Source organism: Talpa europaea, assembly GCF_964194135.1.
Source record: "Talpa europaea genome assembly, chromosome: 5".
Lineage (NCBI taxonomy): Eukaryota > Metazoa > Chordata > Mammalia > Eulipotyphla > Talpidae > Talpa > Talpa europaea.
In genome coordinates, this window is record NC_140071.1 from 122544664 (window position 1) to 122563021 (window position 18358).

Below are 18358 nucleotides of genomic sequence, written 5' to 3' on the forward strand. Positions count from 1 at the left end.
TGACTTCTTCAATGTATGTTTTAATATTTCTCTATTTCTCCCCATCTTGTCAGTGTGTAAACTATAAGAACTTGATGTTTTCAGATTATCAAGTACTAAATCTTGTCTCTGGAATCCTTGTTGCTTCTGGTCCAAAGAGAGTTAGAAAAATACAGATCCATCTTTATGAGAATTGTGTCAAAAATTGAAATTCTTTGTCTAAAGAAAAACTCCAGAGCGTATGTTTTGTCTCAATGGCTTCTTTCTGAGGGGAAGTTGAATATTGAATATTTTATTATTCTATTATATGTATTATTATATTATTATTTTGAAAATTACAATGTAGTAATTCTGGAAATATTATAATTTGGCAATCAGTGCCCAGGAGCCTACCCCAGTCTTAAGACTGAGGGAAGTGAAACAAAGACAAACCCCTAAGTGTATCTCTCAGAGAGTTACCAGATCAGTGAAAACACACAACCTCAATTCTTTGATAATACGGTCTATATATATTGCCTCCTTCTGTGTCAGCAAACTGTCTAAGTTGGGAAAATATCACATTAAGCTATGAAACGAGAAGTGACTTTGATAGTAAATGAAGAACTCATTGAGATTTTGTGCTTAATGAATGGAGGTTGGGAACAATCACTTAATGTTTTTTCTTAAATTTTTAAAAATTGAAATAACATTGGTTTATAATCATCCAATCCTTATATGCCTTAATGTCTATTATATTTCTAGAATGTAAACTCATATTAAGAGGCTCTGAAGAATAACAACCCTTTGGGGGACAACTACTTCAACGTCATGACCAAAGGCAAAGAACCTATTATTAGAAACTTTCATCTGGTTTGCATTGTGAACTTAGTAGTTGGAATCATAATCCAGTTCTCTGATGAAAGTGAGTTTTCAGTAGACATGTCAAAAATAGAGCTTACTCATATTCCAAGAGACTTGTCACCCAAAACCAAAGTGTTGGATATGTCTCAGAACTACATATCTGAAATACACCTCTCTGACATCAGCTTTCTAACAGAACTGAAAGTTTTGAGACTTTCCCATAATAGAATCCAGTGCCTTGATTTTAGTGTTTTCAAGTTCAACCAGGATTTGGAATATTTGGATTTATCTTACAATCAATTACAGAAGATTTCGTGCCATCCAGTTATGAGTCTCAAGCATTTAGATCTCTCATTCAATGACTTTGATGTCCTGCCCATCTGTAAGGAATTTGGCAAGTTGACACAACTGAATTTCTTGGGATTAAGTGCTACAAAGTTAAAACAATTAGATATTCTGCCAATTGCTCACTTGAAGCTAGGCTACATCCTTCTGGATTTAGAAGGTTATTATGTGAAAGAAAATGAGGTGGAAAGTCTTCAAATCCCCAGCACAAAAACACTTCATCTTGTTTTTCCTCCAAATAGTTTATTCTCTTTGCAAGTGAACATATCAGTTAATATTACAGAGTGCTTACAACTGACTAATGTGAAATTGAATGAAGACAACTGTAAAGTTTTAATTAAATTTTTATCAGAAATTATTAGAGGTCCAAATTTACTAAATTTTACCCTCAGCCACATGGCAACAACTTGGAAATGTTTCATTGGAGTTCTTGAATTCTTTTGGCCCAGACCAGTAGAATACCTGAATATTTACAATTTAACAATTGTTGGAAGCATTAATAAAGAAGATTTTACTTATTCTAAAACAACATTGAAGGCACTGAAAATAGAACATATTACACACACAGTTTTTATTTTTTCAAAGACAGCATTATACAGAGCGTTTTCTGAGATGAACATTATGATGTTAACTCTATCAGATACAACTTTGATACACATGCTTTGTCCTCAGACACTAAGCACATTTAAGTTTTTGAACTTTACGAATAATGTTTTCACAGATATTATTTTTCAAGAGTGTTCCACTTTAGTTAAATTGGAGACACTTATTTTACAAAAGAATGATTTAGAAAATCTTTTTAAAATAGGTCTCATGACAACACATATGCCATCTTTGAAAATACTGGATGTTAGCTGGAATTCTCTGCAATATAATACACAAGATGGACTCTGCACTTGGGTTGGAAGTATAGTGGTATTAAATATGTCTTCAAATATGCTGACTGACTCTGTTTTCAGATGTTTACCTCCCAGGGTGAAGGTCCTTGATCTTCACAGCAACAGAATAAGGAGCATTCCAGAGGATGTCAATCATCTGGAAGCTTTGCGAGAACTCAATGTAGCTTTCAATTCTTTAACCAAGCTCCCTGGCTGTGGTGCTATGAGCAGCCTTTCTGTTCTGATCATTGAGTATAATTCAATCTCCAACCCACCTGGCGATTTCTTCCAGAACTGCCAGAAGATGAGGTCAATCAGAGCGGGGAACAACCCATTCCAATGCACATGTGAGCTAAGAGACTTTATCCAAAGTGTAGGCCAAGCACCCGGTGAGGTGGTGGAGGGTTGGCCTGATTCTTACGTGTGTGACTATCCAGAAAGCTCTAAGGGCACCCCACTGAAGGACTTCCATGTGTCTCCACTATCCTGCAACACAGCACTGCTGATTGTCACCATTGTGGTCACCATGCTGGTGTTGGCCATCACCGTGACCACTCTCTGCGTCTACTTTGACGTGCCCTGGTATCTCAGGATGGTGTGCCAGTGGACGCAGACCCGGCGCAGGGCTAGGAACATACCTTTAGAGGAGCTCCAAAGAACTGTCCAGTTCCATGCTTTTATTTCATACAGTGATCATGATTCTGCCTGGGTGAAGAATGAATTACTGCCGAATCTAGAAAAAGAAGATATACAGGTCTGTCTACATGAAAGGAACTTTATTCCTGGCAAGAGCATTGTGGAAAATATCATCAACTGCATTGAGAAAAGTTACAAGTCCATCTTTGTTTTGTCTCCCAACTTTGTGCAGAGTGAGTGGTGCCACTATGAGCTCTACTTTGCCCATCACAATCTCTTCCATGAAGGATCTAACAACTTAATCCTGATCTTGCTGGAACCCATCCCTCAGGACAATATTCCTAGCAAGTATCATAAGCTGAAGGCTCTCATGACACAGAGGACTTATTTGGAATGGCCCAAGGAGAAGAGCAAACATGGACTTTTTTGGGCTAACATCATAGCTGCTTTTAATGCAAAATTAACGCTAGTTACTGAAAACAATGATGAGAAAGATCCGACTTAGGCACTGTCAGAAGATTCTACTTAGACCTCGTCACTCACTTGCATTCTGATGAACACTGAACCAGTGTTTAGTTACTATCTGGATGGTGCCTTCCTATCTCCACACGTTCAGGAAAGATTAATAAAAAGTGTTTTTTCAATTTAAGGTTACAGATAACTGAATCTCTCTGGTTTAACTATACAAATTAATATTGTCTCTTTTGAGTAAATGCTCAGTCAGTCAAGGCCTTTTCCTCACCCTTCTCCTTTCCCAAGTGGATTCTGAGGAGTTAAATCTCAAATGGATTTTAAGGGAGTGCATGGCAGCAAGGAGTCCACCTCCAGACTGTGTCCACTGGTCGTTGGGGCCCTCCTCATGGACCTCTGGGTGAGCACTGTCATTCTGTCCAATTTGGGGGCTAGAAAAAATTACATCAGTTATGGAAAATAAAGAAATAAGCTTCTTCCTTTCACATCTGAGTAATAGTTTATTAAATTTTTGCTATGGCTACACAAATAATTAATGGAGACACACAACACAGCAATTTATGTATATAAAGGGAAATACAGATTTCAGTCAGAGGTTGTTGAGGCCAAAGACCTGGATTTATTCACTTCCCAAGGAAACTCAGAACCCAATTTATTTGTAACTGGTTATTTAATGAGACTTTCCTGATTTTCTCAGAATTTTGGGTAATGCCTCAACGCTGACAGAGACTGTAAATACAGTCACATTTTAAAGCTAAAATGTTAGTGACAACCAAGTTAGATATACTAAAATATAGCAAAGACTAGTAACTATCAGACAACATCATTGATTTCTAGAAGACTAGATTCAAAAAGGTGGTGAGAGAGTTGTTAAGTAGAGGTTCTAGACTTATGGGGAGACGGCGTTAGATTTTTTCAAAGGCAGATGAGGGCCTGTTCACAGAATAGAGAAATATTCTGACTCCCAGCCTGGAGTTTTGCCAAGTAGCAGGAATATGCAGATCCGGTGCAGCACGTGGGGTAGAAAGTGAGAGCTTCTGCAAGAATTTGATGGGCACACCCAGGATTTGGGGGTGCACTGAATGTTAGGAACACAGAGATTGGTAAATAAAACCTGGCAAATAAATATAAGTGCTTGGGTAATATTCGTTGAATGAATGGCTAAGTGCTTCCCACCTGGAGAATTTCAAAGGTGAGAGGCTAGATTGGGCAGCACTAAGAGGCAGGATGAAGAGAGAAGAGAAGCAGCGATTGCAACCTCCCTCCCATTATTGTGGGAGTGTGTGATTTCCTGTGGACCACCTTCATCATGGGCAGGCTGGCTGAGCTTGAGAGGACTTCAGCTAACTGGGCAGTTGTGCAAAGGAACGATAGTGGTAAGAGGTCAGGGGCTGGAGGAAGTGGTGTGTGGTGAGTACAGAGGGTGTTGGTGTGAGAGATGTGCCCCTTCATCAAGGTACTGTGCAAATGTGGGATCCACTTGAGGCATCCGAATAATGGTGTGTTTGTGAAAGAGCCAGTATCTGGACTTTTCCCTAATAATAGGCAGAGACATGGTAGCTGGTCAATTTATCCACTAGTAAACTGCAGGGAGATTGACTCCTCATTGCCTAATATGTCCTCCCTCGCAGTGGTCTGAGGACATCTAGATTATGAGGAAGAGAAGTTGGCGGGTAAAGAAACTGACCACCCTCCTTCTCCACTGCGCTGTGTAATAGGCCTGAGTGAGAGCCAAGCAGAATTTTGAATAACATGAGACTGATGAATTTACTAAATGTGTAAGATTGGATGGGTTTGGAGATTTTCGTGACCAAAATAGCAGTGCAGTTGTAACAGAGGCATCTCCAGGCAAGGGGGAGGTACCATGTTCTCTGCTCCCATTCAGCAGCAGCACCCTGGACTAGCTACTGAGAGCTAGGGGTTGGAGCTGAGCGGCCAGGTGCAATGGTGTAACTCAGACGGCAGGTGGGCTCAGGGGAGAGACATGAAGAGAAGATCTGGTTGGCTTCTGGGTTTTGGACTTAGACTGGGGATTTTGGGGACTTGGAGCAGACACTTGGAGGAGAGACATGTAGAGATACTTGGAAAAGATGTGGGTGAGAGACTTGTGGGCAGGTTGACCATGGGGAGGGTTGGGACAGCCTGCCTCATGGCCATTATCAGGAAGGCTGGAAGTCCAAGGTCATGGCATCTGCAGGGCTGGTTTCAGGAGAGGCCCCCTCCCTGCTTGCTGATGGCTGCTTTCTCACGGAGTCCTTCCATGACCTTTGTTCTGTGCACACACATCCCTGTGTCTCTTGCTCTTCTTATAAGGATATCAGTCCTGTTAGATTAGGGTCCCTCCTTAGGACCTCAATTTACCTTAATAATCCCCTTAAAGGCCTTATTTTCGAGTGCAGTCACATTCTAAGGTAATGGGGGCGGGAGGACACAAGGCTTCAACATAGGAATGTTGGAGGGCACACAATTCATCCATAACAGATGACTATGCAGATACTAAATTGAAAAATGTGACAGAGATTTTCAGTTATACCAATGTCCATTCTGAACCCCCAGCCTGAGCCTCCCCTGCAACTTGATGTAAATGTGGATTGAATCCTGGGTGGTGGGATGTAGCTGGAACTTTGTGCCACTCTGGGTCATGTCCCTCGGAAAGATGAACGTGGATTCCTTTGCTCTTTTCACATTGCCACTGAGTAAGGGATAAGAACTGGAGAAGCATCTAGAATACCTTCAACATTGTTAAAATGATTCCCTCTGACTGGGAGTTTACAAGAGGCCTCTTGAGGGCAATGGCATTTGAGCTGAGACATGAATGGCAAAAATAAGCTGAGCAAGCTCCAGGGCGAGACAAAGACCAGCAAAGGGGATGGTCGGTGTGGAGGGAATCAATGTGGTACCTCTGGGGAATAGTCGGCAGGCACTTGTGGCTGGAGTGTGAGGGCAAGATGAGGGTTGAAGGAGATGCAGAGGTAGTTCAGAAGGGAAGGCAGGCTGACCATGACAGCAGGTCATGATGAGAAGCTCAACTTCTGTGAGAGGATGTCACTCATTGGAATATGTTTAACCACAACCACCACAATCTGCTTTTCTCAGGTATGATGAGTGATGAGGTGAAAGATAAAGTTTCTGGGGCCTCCCTGATAGTGCAGGGGTTAAAGATAGTGCTATCAAGCTATTGCCAGCCACTGCAGCACCAGTTCAATCCCTGGCAGGTCAGGGAGCTACCCACATGGCACAGCAGACCTCTCCTGACTAGCCCGCTGCTCCCCTCAGCAGTGTATTTCAGTAGATCAGCCTGTTCTGCTCCCCACTTTCTCTGATAAATCCTCTCACCATGCCTCCTCTGGCTTTCACCTCAGTCCTTGTATGCATAAATAAATGAATCTTTAAAAAAAAAAAAGATATGATTTCCATGTCCTTGAAGAATCCTATGCATATACTTGTGAATAGCCACACAGGTGTGGCCCCTTTCCTGAGGCAGAAGTTTATCAGGATTTGACCAAATCGGGCAGGGTACTCGGGGGCCAAAGTGGCAGCTCTGCTGATGAGAAGAGGCTGTGACACTGCTCACCCAGACCAGCAAGCAGGCCCACCACATACATGTCTTTCTGGGGCCACGGACACAGTGACCTGCAGGTGTTTTAAGGATGAACAGATTGACATCATCTTCCCCACAGGTGTAGCAACATGGACTTGACATTGAGGGATGCAGGACAGTAGTCACATTCATGATGCCCCAAACCATCAAGCACTATGTCCACTAGGTGGGGTGATTGGCACTTGCGAGCAGGGCTGGGAGCTCTGTCTCTGGTGGGAGAAGAGGGGCGGAAGTCGCTGAAGGAGATTGTGCAAGCCCCAGCGAAGGCCCAACCTCAAATTTCAGGATAAGATTGTTAAAATGGTAAAAGATATATATGCAGTTCTGCCACTAGAGGCTGGGCGAAACAAATGTAGCAGTAGAAACCCAGATTAACACAGCAAAGTGGCTCCTGGAGAGGGGAAAGTGACACTGAGAAAGAGTCTGAGAGGATTGTTCCAGACCCAAAAAAGAGAAGGTGAAGGGAAAAATTGCCAACATTCCATCGGAGTTTGACTTGTCCTTAAGAGGAAAGAAGAAAAGAAAGGACTTTATAAATGACACAAGAAAAAGGGTGAGAGGATAGCAGAGTAAAGTTTTAAAATTCCTCAGGCACAAATGTTTGCTGAGTGGTTGACCAAGAAGAATCAGAGCCAAGTGGGCCTGAGTAATAGCAGAAGAAGAACCAGGACCTACCCAAAAAAAGCAAAAAAAAAAAAAAAAAAAAAAAAAGAGCAAAAGTAGAATCTGCTTTTTTCACCAACAAGAGCAAGAAAACTCTGCAAGAGAATCGAGCTGGCCCATCTTCTGAAGAAAGAAAATAGTTGGACTTGTTTTGCCAGAATCTGAGGGGAAACTTTAAATCTATACCAAGGTTACAAGAAGAGGAGGTAGCTGTGGTGACCTGAAGAATTCATGGGGGGCATTTAGATTTTTCCCTGTGGGAATTCACCCGGGCTTGGTCATTTCTCCATTTGTAGACATGTTCTTCAAAAATTAAAAATAAAGTGAAAGGCTGGAGCAAGGTATTTCAAGTCAATAGCAGAGAGAAAAGCAAGAATGTTGATTCTTCTTAGATAGACTTCTTAGACTTTCAATCAAAAAATGTAATTAGGGACAAAGATGCACACTATAGAGTGATCAAGGGGATAATACACTAAGAAGATAAAACTATTAGTTAATGTTTACATACAATAAATATATAGAACAATGACTTACAGACTAAAGCAAGTTTTTGACATAATAGTAGAATGAACTAACTACTTGAACATACCAATCACAAATTTAGAAATAAAAAAAGTTTGATCAAAAGTCTCCCTAAGAACAAAAAGTCCATGGCCAAAAATGGCTTCAGTAGTGAATTTCTACCAAATTTTCAGAGAAGACCTAACCCTTATCCTTCCCAAATGCTTCAAAATATTGAAGAGGGGAGAAAGCTTCCAAACACATTTTATAAGGCCAAAATGATCCTGATCCTAAAACCAGACAAGGACTAAAGAGAAAATTACAAACCAATATCTCTGATGAACATAGATACAACCCCTTCACCCCTCCCTGCCCCTCCTCCAATCTGCCTGCTTTGGTCACTTCGTTGGGTCTCATATATCTGGGGCTCTATATACAAAATTAAATTTGTTTTTCTCCTGTTAATCTGTCTTTATTAAAGAGGGTGTCTCAGCCAAGAACCTCACAAAGGGTAGAGGGAAAATTATGTTTCCTCCCCTTCAAAGACTATAGCGAAGTCAGATAATAAGTGTTAACAAGGGTGTGGGAAAATTAGAAACTTTACACACTGCTGATGGGAATGTAAAATGGTGCAGCTGCTTTAGAAACAACCTAGAACTCCTCAAAAGATTCAACATAATTACCATATGATGTAGCAATTTCACATCTAACTATAAACTCAAGAGAAAATACGTCTATTGGAAAACTGGCACACAAATGTTCATAGCACCATTATTCATAAAAGTCATACACTTACACATCCCAAATGCCCTTCCACTGATGAATGGATAAGTGTAATGTGGGCTATTCTTATAAGGAGAACTATTTGGCAACAAAAAATGAAACATTGACACACAGACCACAACAGATAGGAATCTTGAAAATGTTAAGCTAAGTGTAAGAAATTGGTTATAAAGAAACATGCTGTGTGATCCCATTTATATGAAACGTCCAGAATGGTGTCATCTATAGAAAGTAACACATTTTATAGTGGTTGTCTAGGGTGGGGGGAGGGAGGGTAATAGCTAAGGGTGCAGTGCTTCTTTGCAGGGTGGTGAAAGGATTCTATATTGGTTGTGGTGGTGATTGCCTTGATGCTGTGACTATTCCTAAAGTCACTGATGTATATACTTTCAATGGGTGAATTTTTTTATGGCATATTAAGTATCTCTCAAAAAAGCTATTGTTAAAAGCAAAACCACCATGCATGTACTTGTAATGACAGGTCATATGTAAGTGACATGATATTGACACTGCTCTGGATCCCAAAAGAAATGTCTGGGTATGGAATTAGGGTTCGGCCAGACATCTCTAATGAGAGAAGCCGAGAGGGGCCAAGCGTCTAAGATGTGGTGTCTCTATTTTGCCCTAGCTCTTTGGACTACTATTCACTAGACTAGGACTTGTGCTTACTCAAAGGGCTGTGACATTGCCATCTAGACCAAGGCTGTCCAATCAGGTAATCACCAGCTGAAGTGAACACTGGCCACATGGAATGAGCCCAACTGAGCTGTGCTGTCAGTGTAGAAAAGGCACAGGATATTGAAGACTTAGAGTGCAAAAAAGATACAGTATCTCATTCATAAATGTTTCATATTGAATTTATATTGAAATAATAGTATGTTGGATATGTTAGGTTAAATGAAATATTGAAATTTTAAAAGGAAATTATATTCTCTGACAAAGTGTTTCTGTGTGTGTGTTTCTATCGATGCATGATTATAAGTGTGTTTCTCCAGTGTTACCTGCTGGGCTATGGTGGGGAATTGGGAATAAAAAGAGGCAGGTGGGCAACTCAGAGCGGTGGGATGAACTTGGAGGAAAATAGCTTCAGAGGCATCAGCCCATAGGCCTGGATGCACAAGGTCCTCTGACTTTGGGAGCCCGGAACTGAATTCTTACTCAATGATCACCCTCATTTCCAATCATGGGTCTAAGGGAAGAAATGGTGTGGGTGAGGGGAAGGAAGTTTGTTCTTTTACTTTCAGAAATGTAGTTATAGATACATTTCACGTGTTAAATTGTGAGGAGTGGGGGGTGGGGAGAGAGAGAGAGAATATTACAAGTTAAAAAGAATCCCAAGACTCTTAATTCTCTGTGGTAGAAAAAATGATTACAGGAAAGAATTTTGGAGGCAGAGAAGGGAACGTGTTTTAGCATCTCCACCTCTAGTTTGTATTGGACATTACACAATACTTGGCTGAAGACAGCATCAGAGGCTGACAGAGTTTACTAGCTTTATTTGCCCATGTCTTGTTTTTGTCATTCTGGTTGTTATGTGAAAAGACAAGAGTGGGGCTATCAGAGTGGATTTCCTGAGTGTACTGACAACTAGCCCAAAGAAAGTATCATTTGAAGATCAGCAAAAAGAGATTCTTAGATAGCAGGCCTTTCACATGGAGTTAAAAAATCACTTTTTGAAGAAAGTTTGAAAACATCAGAGGAAAAAAATTGAGCACCAATGAGCATTTATTGTGTGTCAGTCCATGAATGGTATTTTAGCAAAACTTTGATCTTGACCTCTTCCTCTTTCCAGTCTTAGTCACCTGTTATGGAGCACTGATCAAAAGGCAAGAAAGAACACAAAGCACCTGAATACACCCAGACCTGCTTTCCCACCCCACCAGCAGGATAAGCACAGTGAGCCGGTCAGTGATGCTCTGTGGATTATGAACACCACTTCCTTCACATCATTCACCTGGCAATAGCGGGCTGACTGTCATGAAATACAGAACCAAAGAGATGATTCTATTTTAATACTGCCAACTACCCCAGTCTCATTTGTACATATGAATAGAACAGTTTTACACTTACTATGGAATGTAATTTTAGTAGAATTCAGTAGATGGCATGAAAGAGCCTTTCCTGCACCCCATACTATTCAATGTGGTTACCAGTGAAATAAATATTTCAGGAAGTACTTGACTTTCCTACAGACTGCTGACTGGGTCGGAGGGGAAGGTTGCCATGGTAAGTGACGTCTATCTTACTCTTTTTTTTATTTTTAATTTTTTTTAAGTTTTATTTATTTGTGCATACAAGTACGGGGGTACAGGAACGAGGTACAGGGTGGTAGTGGTGGTGAGAGGATTCACCAGAGACAGAGTGGGGAGCAGAACAGGTAGATCTACTGAAATACACTGCTGAGAGGAGCAGAGGGCGAGACAGAAGTCTGCTGCGCCATGTGGGTCAGCTCCCTGGCTGGGGAATCGACCTCTTGCTGCAGTAGCTGTGGACTGCCTCATAGTGCTGATGCTTAACCCCTTGCATGACCAAGGAGACCCCTTATTTTATTATTTTTTTTAAAGGGTATGCTTAGCTCTTGGGTGCAAAATTCTCAAAAGTCTCCATGATTAAGTATTAGATGTTTTTCTAAGTGATTATTTCTGAAATGCATTTACTATGTGTTGTGCTGATCTAGCATTTGTTTATCAGCTTCTCCTTGATATCCTTTCCTAATTCAGAAAAAGCCTTTTTTTGCGGGGCAGGGGTGTCTTTTTCTTCTTGAAAATTCCTCATGTCATGATTTTCTTTCAAGAGATATATTTGAGTTGGGAGATGAATATTTGGGTTCCGCGTGTCTTCTGCTAGTTGTTGATTTCAGCCAGCATTGCTTTTCCTTCAGCATTGCTTTCCCTCCATCCATCGTTTTGCAATGAGAGTCCTAAGAAAACGGGGACAGAGGTAAACTGTTTCTTAAGGCAGTGCTGTGCACAACTCATTTGTATTTATGGGCAGGCTTATTTTCGTTTTTTAATCTGGGTTGATCCCAGAAGTTACTCTTTCCTGTTTTCCTCAGAGCACTGAAACTGTTCTGGGGTGCAATATATATGATGCAATTGTAGGATTTGAAAATGTTTCCCAGGCCACATTCAATTTGTACAAAAGAATTGAAAGTGAATGCATCTTTCCAAGAAAATGCAAAGGTTCCTCAGAACACATAGAAAACAAAGCGGAAAAGATTTTGAACTAGTTTCAATCCTTTCAATTTGTAGTAAATAGCTAGTTAACCTGGTGTAGAGATCCCCAAATATATGTTTCCTGCAATAGCCTGGCTGTATGGGTGTTATCCATTAAAACAACTCACAGCCCTTATTTGATGCCCCTAAGGTCTCTGCATAAAGGCAATTCAAATGTATTAATGTTTCATCTAGTGAAACCAAGATGATCATAATCATAAAAGTTGGAATATTTTTATACTATCAATTCAAAACATTCTTTTACTAATCAACTTAGCAATAATCCTTTTACTTTGTAGTAAAATAGCTTAGAGATGTTAATCTAGATGAGGTTCAATGATGTTCATTAGGACTTTGATCAGATAATGCGATTTTTCACTGATATAGCAAATTTAATATGTAAATATATTGGTACAATACCTTCATCCTTAGTGATGGAAATAAAGACAGCTTCATAAGCTGAGTACTTCAAATGAATGACTTCAAATGTAGAGGCACCACGAAAGTTTAGCAAATAGAATATATTTGAATCAATTCATTCAACTAGATGTAAAACAGATATCATGCTTTCATTAAACATTTGGGGATAGGCAGTCTTGTAAATTTAAATTATTGTGGTGGTTGCTGTTGTTAAAGAAACAAGGATAAGTTTCCTTTTCTGGCCAATGGATTCTTCATGGGCCAGGCAGTCCTGTCCATGTGTGGGATCTGTCTCTGCCTTGAATTTCTCTAGTCATTTTCTGTGTACCTTGTCTGATTATGCAGATGACTGTGTCTGAGTTCTGATTGTTGGCCAGGAGGTAGAAAGAGACCCAGATTTGCATTCATGTTTAGGAATAAGAAATGCCAATTGAAACTTAAGCTCAACCCACTTCTTCCACCTAGCTTTTCCCAGATTGCTCTGTTTTGAGGTACTAAGTACTGGCCTAGTCAATAATTGGGCATTATTTTGATTCGCCTTTAAATATTTCTTCCTTCTTAATCTTTCTTTCAGGAAGCTGGAGGGGAAAATTTGGGAAATTTCTGAGTCTTTCAGGCAAATAAAACCAATACCATAAAAATGCCACCTTTACTTTTACCATGTACTTTGGTGCCTATGTGCCTTCCCTTGTACAAAGTTTTCATGAATGGTGATGAAGGGAATGTATCAGACTCTTTTCTTATGTTTAATGAACTCAGGATAACCAAGACATGATTTGGAACCTCTACAAAAGGGTAAGTCCAAGCAAATCTCCAAAAACTAGATAAATTTGCATGTCTGACTTGGGGAACTTTTGCAACTCAGGGTTGTTTCTGGGACTTGAATTAATGAGGTCCTCTAAACCTACTGAGAGATGGGAGGGGATCTTTATGAAGAGGAACTTTATTCTTTTTTTTTAATAGATGGCTTATTAATTTTTTTAAGGTTTATTTATTTATGCATACAAGACCTGGGGTAAAGGCCAGAGATGTAGGTGGTGAGAGGATTCAACAGAGACAGAGCGGGGAGCAGAACAGGCAGACTGATGAAATACACTGCTGAGGGGAGCAGCAGGTGAGACAGGAGAGGTCTGCCTCGCCATGTGATTTCTCCCAGGCCAGCCGGGGATCGAACTCGTGCTGCAGAGGCTGTGGATTGCTTCATAGTGCAGTGCTCAACCCTTCGCGCCACCAGGGAGGCCTGGAGAGGAACTTTATTCTTTGCTGATCCTGATGGCTAGCTTGTCTAATGCAGTTGTAGGGGATTTTAAAGACCTGTGTGGCTCCAGCTTAAAGGGCCTCTGGGGGTATGGGGTCTTCTGGAGGACTGATTCCAACACAATTCCCTCTGGCTTCATGTGCCACTGGAATGGTATTAGGAAAATAGTGTCTGAGCTATAGTGGATTGATAACTAAAGCAGTAAACATAACCTAGAACAATGTAGAGCACTTCATAGGGAATAAGTATTTATTTGATGAAAAAATGAAAAAGTTCTCATTAAGGAGAGGAAAAGACTTCTCCCATCCTCCAGACCTTTCAGTGCTCACCATCTGCTCTTATCTTTCAGAATAAAATTCCAGTTCATTGCAGTGAGATACATGTACAATGATGGCCCAAACTCCTCTCATCCTAACTTATTTCATGCTAACATTGACCTCCGTCCGTGCCTCAGACCACTTTTTGAATAAGAGCAAAGGCACCAAACTGTGTATAGATGATTAAAGGCAAGGCAAGAAAAGTTTTAAATGCTCTCTGAAGGGTTGGGACCAGAGAACGTTCCACAAATATGTAAAACCATCTGTATTAGTTCCCTATGTCTATAGGGACAAATTACCATAAACTTGGTGTCTTAAAACAACAGAAATTTATTCTCTATACCTCTAGAGATCAGAGTCCAAAATCAAGGGGTCCACAAGGCTGCACTTTCTTTGGTGGCTGTTGCATTTCTTGCCTTGTGGCTTTTAGCTGTAAATGCTGCCTCTGTTGTCACATGGCTTCTACTCTGCATCTCTCTGGTCTCCTGCCCCTGTCAAATACCTCCTTTCTCATATAAAGACACTTGTCAATGGAATTAGGGGCCACCCGGGTAATACAGGATGATCTCATCTCAGGATACTTAATTATCTCTACAAAGATCATTTTTCCAAATGAGGTCTAACAGTCACAGTTTCTGGAGACTGTGACGGGGGTGGGAGATAGACCTATATGTTGAAGGTGACACCATTTGACCCATCATACCATCCATGTTAAAATGCAGCATAATTGTTTATCAGAATGTTTACTTCCCTGGTTTCAGATTGTGTGATGCCAAAAAAAATGTATGAATCTCTAGTTAAAAATTGTTTTCTGTAAGTCATGCTTAATGTAATACAATCATTTAATGTATTCTTTCCCCGAACCCTCTCTCCACCCCCCAGAATGTGTGCCTGTATCAAGATACTCTGAAGAATAACAATGTTCTTTTGGAATGCCTAATGTCGCAAAATGATTACCCCGAATTCCAGCATCTTCCACTTTGCCATCATCTTCTTGTTAATACTTGAGATAAGAATCCTATTATCTGATGAAAGTGAGTTTTTAGTTAATAGATCAAACACAGGTCTCCTCCATATTCCCAAAGATCTATCTCTAAAAACAACTATCTTAGATATATCACAAAATAATATATCTGAGCTTCGAACTTCTGACATCCTCTCACTATCAAAATTGAGGATTTTGATGATTTCTCATAATAGAATCCAGTATCTTGATATCAGTGTTTTCAAATTCAACCAGGAATTGGAATACTTGGATTTGTCTCACAATGAGTTGGGGGAGATTTCTTGCCACCCTACTGTGAACCTCAAATACTTAGACCTGTCATTTAATGCATTCGATGCCCTACCCATATGCGGAGAGTTTGGCAACATGTCTCGGCTAGAATTTCTGGGGTTGAGTGCCTCACAGCTACAAAAGTCTAGCATGCTGCCCATCGCTCATTTACATCTCAGGAAGGTGTTACTGGTCTTAGGAAATGCGTATGGAGAAAAGGAAGACCCTGGGAGCCTTCAAGACCTTAACACAGAGAGTCTGCACATTGTTTTCCCCACAATAAAGGAATTCCATTTTAATTTGGATGTATCTGTCAGCACGGCAGTAAGTCTGGAACTGTCTAATATCAAATGTGTGCGAGATGATAGTAGATTTTATTTCTCAAATGTTTTGTGGAAACTTCAAAGAAACCCAAAGTTATCAAATCTTACTGTAAACAATGTCGAAACAACCTGGAATTCTTTCATTAGGATTCTCCAGTTGGTTTGGCATACCAGCACACAGTATTTCTCAATTAAAAATGTGAAACTACAGGGTTACCTTAGCTTAGGAGATTTTAACTATTCTGGTACTTCACTGAAGGCCTTGTCTATACGCCATGTTGTCAGTGACACGTTCAGTTTGCCACAGAATGTGATCTACACAATCTTTTCAAATATGAACATCCAGAACTTCACAGTGTCGGGCACCCCCATGGTCCACATGCTCTGCCCATCCCAAAGTAGCCCATTTCTGCATTTGGATTTTTCTGATAATCTCTTAACTGACATGGTTTTTAAAGATTGTGAAAACTTGACAAAGTTGGAGTCACTTAACTTACAAATGAACCAGCTAAAGGAACTTGCAAATATAATTCATATTACCAAGGAGATGAAGTCTCTACAACAATTGGATATTAGCCAGAATTCTCTAAAGTATGATGACAGCAAAGGAAATTGTTCTTGGACTAAAAGTTTATTAATTTTAAATATGTCTTCAAATATACTGACTGACTCTGTTTTCAGATGTTTACCTCCCAGGGTGAAGGTCCTTGATCTTCACAGCAACAGAATAAGGAGCATACCAGAGGATGTCAACCATCTGGAAGCTTTGCAAGAACTCAATGTGGCTTTCAATTCTTTAACCAAGCTCCCTGGCTGTGGTGCTATGAGTAGCCTTTCTGTTCTGATCATTGAGTATAATTCAATCTCCAACCCACCTGGTGATTTCTTCCAGAACTGCCAGAAGATGAGGTCAATCAGAGCGGGGAACAACCCATTCCAATGCACATGTGAGCTAAGAGACTTTATCCAAAGTGTAGGCCAAGCACCAAGTGAGGTGGTAGAGGGTTGGCCTGATTCTTACATGTGTGACTATCCAGAAAGCTCTAAGGGCACCCCACTGAAGGACTTCCATGTGTCTCCACTATCCTGCAACACAGCACTGCTGATTGTCACCATTGTGGTCACCGTGCTGGTGTTGGCCATCACCGTGACCACTCTCTGCGTCTACTTTGACGTGCCCTGGTATCTCAGGATGGTGTGCCAGTGGACCCAGACCCGGCGCAGGGCTAGGAACATACCTTTAGAGGAGCTCCAAAGAACTGTCCAGTTCCATGCTTTTATTTCATACAGTGGGCTCGATTCTTCCTGGGTGAAGAATGAATTACTGCCAAATCTAGAAAAAGAAGATATACGGGTCTGTCTACATGAAAGGAACTTTATTCCTGGCAAGAGCATTGTGGAAAATATCATCAACTGCATTGAGAAAAGTTACAAGTCCATCTTTGTTTTGTCTCCCAACTTTGTGCAGAGTGAGTGGTGCCACTATGAGCTCTACTTTGCCCATCACAATCTCTTCCATGAAGGATATAACAACTTGATCCTGATCTTGCTGGAACCCATTCCACAGTATTCCATTCCTAGCAGCTACCACAAGCTCAAAGCTCTCATGGCACGGAGAACCTACTTGGAATGGCCCAAGGAGAAGAGCAAACATGGGCTTTTTTGGATTAACTTAAGAGCAGCCATTAATATTAAGTTGACGGAGACTTTCTAAGAAATAAATCATACATAAACCTAAAAATATTCCTCCTTTTACTGCTGCTGCTCTTGGAAATTCCAACAATGACTTTATTTTTTCATCAACATAAAACTAAACACAACTTTGAATTTGTGATGTAGAAAAAAAGTGGGCACTTTCATGTTCTAGTTCACCAGTTATACATAGTAATAAAAATGAATGCAATAATCTAATTTTGATTTAAATGGTTAATTTCTAACACAGGAGGGATTCACTTTTTTTTTTCTGGGACTGAATTCATTAAATTAATCATGTAATCAAGAAATGCACCTGTTCAAACAACTTCATGATATCCGTTCATGTGTGCCAAGGTCAATGTTAGAAAAGCCCTTGACTTTTACATCTTGAGCCAGGTTTCCATAGCAGCCTTTTATAGCGGTTGTTGCCCTTATTCATTTCCACTTGCCCTTCACCTCTACACGTTGAAAGCTGCTTTTTGGTAATGCTGGAGACTCTGTGCCTGAAGGGATTTTTTCCTGGTCACAAAAACCCACTTTCAGTTCCCAGAAAGGGTAATTCAGAAGTGCCAGATGTTGTCCACAGATGCAGCTTGTAATCAATTTTAGTAAGAGAATTGGCAGGTAAATACCCCAACTTTCTTACCCATTTTTTGTATCTAGGGTATACTTTGTACTCTCCCTGAGTCCCCCAGTAGTATAGAATTCTGATTGTTCACTGTAGAAATAATTTGATAAAGCATTCTTTGTTGGTTTCCTTTTTATTTATATTTCATAGCTTCATTCTTTGTAGGGTTTTCCTGGGATCACCTCTGAAATAAACTACTTGCAGTTGAATATTTGCTTCAGGGTCTGCATTTGGGGGAAGGTGAGCCAAAAGTTTGTTTCATCTCAGGACAAATGGAAATTCTGTACCTACTTTCCTGTGCCTAGAGATCTTGTTGCAATCCTAGCTGTCTGAATGGATATGCACAAGAACATTTTCTCCTTTGATCAGAAGAAAGAATGTAGTCCATCTCCTTCTCTATATTGCACTCCTATCTTTGGGAGAACTATTCAAACACAGCATGAGCATATTAGAGCAATGCAAGGAATAGGTTATAGCAGGTAACTTTATTCCACCTTTATTAATGATAGATTTTTCATACTCATCACAC

At 40.4% G+C, this 18358-nt stretch overlaps 2 protein-coding genes across 2 annotated transcripts; both read left to right on the plus strand.

The window, feature by feature from the left end:
* Positions 1 to 783: 783 nt before the first annotated feature.
* Positions 784 to 3183, plus strand: TLR6 (toll like receptor 6; the record flags this gene model as incomplete). The annotated part of the gene is made up of 1 exon (XM_084233016.1): positions 784 to 3183. The coding sequence occupies exon 1, from the start codon at positions 787 to 789 to the stop codon at positions 3181 to 3183; it is 2397 nt and encodes a 798-aa protein (XP_084089142.1). The 5' UTR covers positions 784 to 786.
* An 11673-nt stretch (positions 3184 to 14856) lies between these two features.
* TLR1 (toll like receptor 1) lies at positions 14857 to 17220 on the plus strand (the record flags this gene model as incomplete). Its single annotated transcript, XM_084233017.1, has 1 exon — positions 14857 to 17220. One exon carries the CDS (start codon positions 14857 to 14859, stop codon positions 17218 to 17220), a length of 2364 nt encoding a protein of 787 aa, XP_084089143.1.
* Positions 17221 to 18358: the final 1138 nt, after the last annotated feature.